At 38.1% G+C, this 3885-nt stretch overlaps 1 protein-coding gene across 1 annotated transcript; it reads left to right on the forward strand.

Moving 5' to 3' along the window:
- Positions 1 to 1625: 1625 nt before the first annotated feature.
- LOC126018219 (olfactory receptor 56A3) lies at positions 1626 to 2573 on the forward strand. The gene has a single exon (XM_049780364.1). The coding sequence runs from the start codon at positions 1626 to 1628 to the stop codon at positions 2571 to 2573; it is 948 nt and encodes a 315-aa protein (XP_049636321.1).
- The last annotated feature ends 1312 nt before the right edge of the window (positions 2574 to 3885 follow it).

Genomic DNA, 3885 nt, shown 5'->3' on the forward strand with positions numbered 1-3885 from the left:
AAATATTTAGGGGACCATATGTAGTGTTGAGTATTTGATGGGTATTGGACTAGGGTTTTCTGCACGATAGGCAAGTACATTAACTTCTAAACGTCTATGATCCCTGCAAGAAATTACTTAGCATGATTTAAATGACCTTATCTTAGGTGTCACTGCCAAAACTGTCATAAAAGAAGTCTTATCTCTTTAAAATAGCCCCTGGTAACTGTTATTTAGGGGCAGTTTCCCAGGATGTATATAAACCCCCAGCGTTTGTGTGGGGTGGGGAGCTGTATGGGGATGAGGGAGGATGTGTGATACTGTGCTACCTGTGGTAGCTGTGTGATAACTGGTGGTTTCTTTCTGCTGGTGGTTTTTCTCCTAGCCATTTCTCCCAGATGCTGGCTGCATTTCCCAGATGGCTTCATTGGACTGTCCTATATTGCTTTTCCTGCCTCTTTTCCTGATCCTCTATCTGATTGCATCTCTTTTCTCTCTCTCTCTCTCTCTCTCTCTCTCTCTCTCTCTCTCTCTCTCTCTCTCTCTCTCTCTCTCTCTCTCTTTCTCTCTCTTTCTCTCCCTCTACCTCTTTCTCTCCTCCTCTCCCTCTCTCTTTTCTTCTTTCTCTCCCTCTCCTCTCTCTCCTCTCCCCTGCTCTCCCCTCTCCCCGTCTCAGATTGCACCTATGACAAAAAGTAACATATTTTCTGGTGTTAAAATGACTGGGCATATAAGACGACCTCCTATTTTACCTGTTAAAATATAGGGTTTGAGCTATATTCGTGTGTAAGACTACCTCTCTTTTAATGCACACCAAATGGAAATTGAAGAAAACATAAGAGAAAAAGAGTAAAACCCTCAAAGGTTAATAAAATGTTTAATAAAGCTAGACTTTGGAGTGCCAACAATCATTTTACATTTGTCTTTCGTAATGAGTGAATGTGATTTTTTAATTGTGATCTACATTGATAGCAGGGAGAGGAGGCCCCTTCAAGAGCAGCTGGCTGGGGTGCAGTGATGAATAGGACAGCCAGAGAGAGACAGAGAGCCTTCTCTGTGACTCATAAAACCTGAACAGATGACTGCGCATGGGAAAGTTGCATACCCAGTGGCTGGATGAGATGCAGCAGTCAATCCTCTGTGTGCCCAAAAAGATTAATCAGGACAAACAGAGGACTGAGTGTTGCCTGTCAGCTGGATAGGATGCAGCAGTGGTAAGAGGGGGGCAGATCACTCATCCCTAAAACGAGTATGTTTCAGCATGTCTTATACTAGCATGTAAGACAACCCCCAACTTTTAAGAAATTTTTCATGGCTTAAAAAGTCGTCTTATATACCAGAAAAATATAGTAGCTCTCTAAATAATTTTCTCCATTGCTTATATAGAAACACAGAAATTTTAATAAAATATATATATATACAAAAATTGAAACCAATATTCTCTATACTGTTTGAAGTAACAGGAATGTTCTAGTAATATGGTATAAAGGATAAACAGATAAATTTAATTAGATAACCCGATATATATGTTAATTTCACCAAATTTTACAAAACAAACTATTCTCTCTTAGGTATCTTGAATCAGAACATTTTTATCATTATTTTACAGATAACCAAAAGGAAGTTTTAGAAATATATAACAAACTATGACAGCACACCAAAATGGCACTGTCTCCATTGAAGTTTCAGATTTCCTCCTGCATTGTTTTGCCAAGTCTCCCAGCTGGCAGTTTTGGCTATCCTTGCCCCTCAGTGTCCTCTTTCTCCTGGCCATGGGGGCTAATGCCACGCTCCTGGTCACCATCCAGCTAGAGACCTCTCTGCACCAGCCCATGTACTATCTACTTAGCCTCCTCTCCTTACTGGACATCGTGCTATGCCTCACTGTCATCCCCAAGGTCTTGACCATCTTCTGGTTTGATCTCAAATCTATAAGCTTCACTGCCTGTTTCCTACAGATGTTCATCATGAATAGTTTCCTTGCCATGGAGTCCTGTACATTCATGGTTATGGCTTATGACCGTTATATAGCCATCTGCCACCCACTGAGGTACCCGTCTATCATCACTGACCAATTTGTAGTTAAGGCCGCCATTTTTATTTTTTCCAGGAGTGTCCTTATAACACTACCTATTCCCATTCTATCTGCACGACTCTCCTATTGTGGGAGAAATATTATTGAGAACTGTATCTGTGCCAACATGTCTGTTTCCAGGCTCTCCTGTGATGATGTTATCATTAATCGTCTTTACCAATTTGCTGGAGGCTGGACTCTGCTAGGATCTGACCTCATTCTCATCTTCCTCTCATACACCCTCATATTGCGAGCTGTGCTAAGACTCAAAGCAGAAGGTGCTGTGGCCAAGGCACTAAGCACATGTGGTTCTCACTTCATCCTTATCCTCTTCTTCAGCACTATCCTCCTGGTCTTTGTTCTCACTCATGCCATAAAGAAGAAAGTGTCTCACGATGTGCCAGTCTTGCTCAATGTCCTCCACCATGTCATCCCTGCAGCTCTCAATCCTATTGTTTATGGAGTACGAACTCAGGAGATCAAGCAAGGAATCCAGAGATTACTAAAGAAAGGGTGGTAATAAGGATTATTGGTTCTCTCTAGTCCTTATACAAGACAACTTTAAATCAATTTATGGGAAATTAGACTAAATCTATAGTTCAGATATACAACACTAAGAAGAAAAGCAAAATTACTTTGGAAACAGTTCCTTGTCTATCCTTCCTCTTTAAACTCCAATGATCCTCTTCTCACACAAATCTAAAATTTATGTGACTTTAAAAAATTTTTTGCCAATATTGATGGTTCTTAACTTTTTTCTAAAATGTAAAAATTCAAGAGGGCAAAGTATGTAGTGTAAAATAAAATAAAAATCATATATTTATTATTACATACCTATAATTATAAATTATATGCATTAATGGATAGTAATGTAATGTCTTTTTGTCATTTACTAATGATATTATTATGAACTTAATTACATAATGCAACTATGAAAATATTACAGTATTTTAATAACTTTCATGAATTATGAAAAATAGAGTTCATAAGTACATATTTCATGTACCTATAAATGGCTCAGTAAATTTCTTCTAGTTTTTGTTTTGTTTTGTTTTGTTTTTTGCTTTTTGAGCCACACACTGTGATGCTCAGGGGTTATTCCTGGCTATGTGCTCAGAAGTTGTTCCTGGTTTGGGGGATCATATGGAACACTGGGGGATCAAACCTAGGTCCATCAGCCCTACCACTTGCCACATTGCTTACTCCAGCCTCAATTTCTTCTAATTTTTTTTCAAGCAAAGATTGTGATAAAAAGATAAAAAGATAAGAGTTCTTGTAATAAGAAATCACATGAGGCAAAATGAAATTTGCTAATTTTACTTTATTTGAATTGATATACTGTGATTTACAACATTGTTAATGATTTCTATTGTCATCCACAACCATTGTATGCAAAGATTAAATGCTTCTCTCTTTAAACACTGCACTTCCACCACCACCAATTCACTTTTGAGGATCAGGGCTTTTTTTTATTGCCTTTGTTTTGATTTTGGTGGTTGGTATTATTATTTTTATTGATTGAGGTCCTGTGACTGACAATATTGTAAATGATGGTTTCCCATTATTCCAACATCATACCCATTACCATTGTACCCAATTCCTTCCTCCCTTAAGGACACCCAATAACTCTTCCTTTCATTCCACATCCACAAACTCAGTTCTTCCACTGTGTTACCTCTAGATATTTGTTACTACGTTGCTTGTGTATATTTAAGTCTTCATATGGGTCATAATCTATATCTATCCCTTTCTTCCTGACTGACATAACTCAAAATGATAGTTTCTAGCTCCACCTGTGTTTTAGCAAGCTGCATGATTTAGTTCTTTCTTAA

The sequence above is a fragment of the Suncus etruscus genome, chromosome 9, assembly GCF_024139225.1.
Source record: "Suncus etruscus isolate mSunEtr1 chromosome 9, mSunEtr1.pri.cur, whole genome shotgun sequence".
NCBI lineage: Eukaryota > Metazoa > Chordata > Mammalia > Eulipotyphla > Soricidae > Suncus > Suncus etruscus.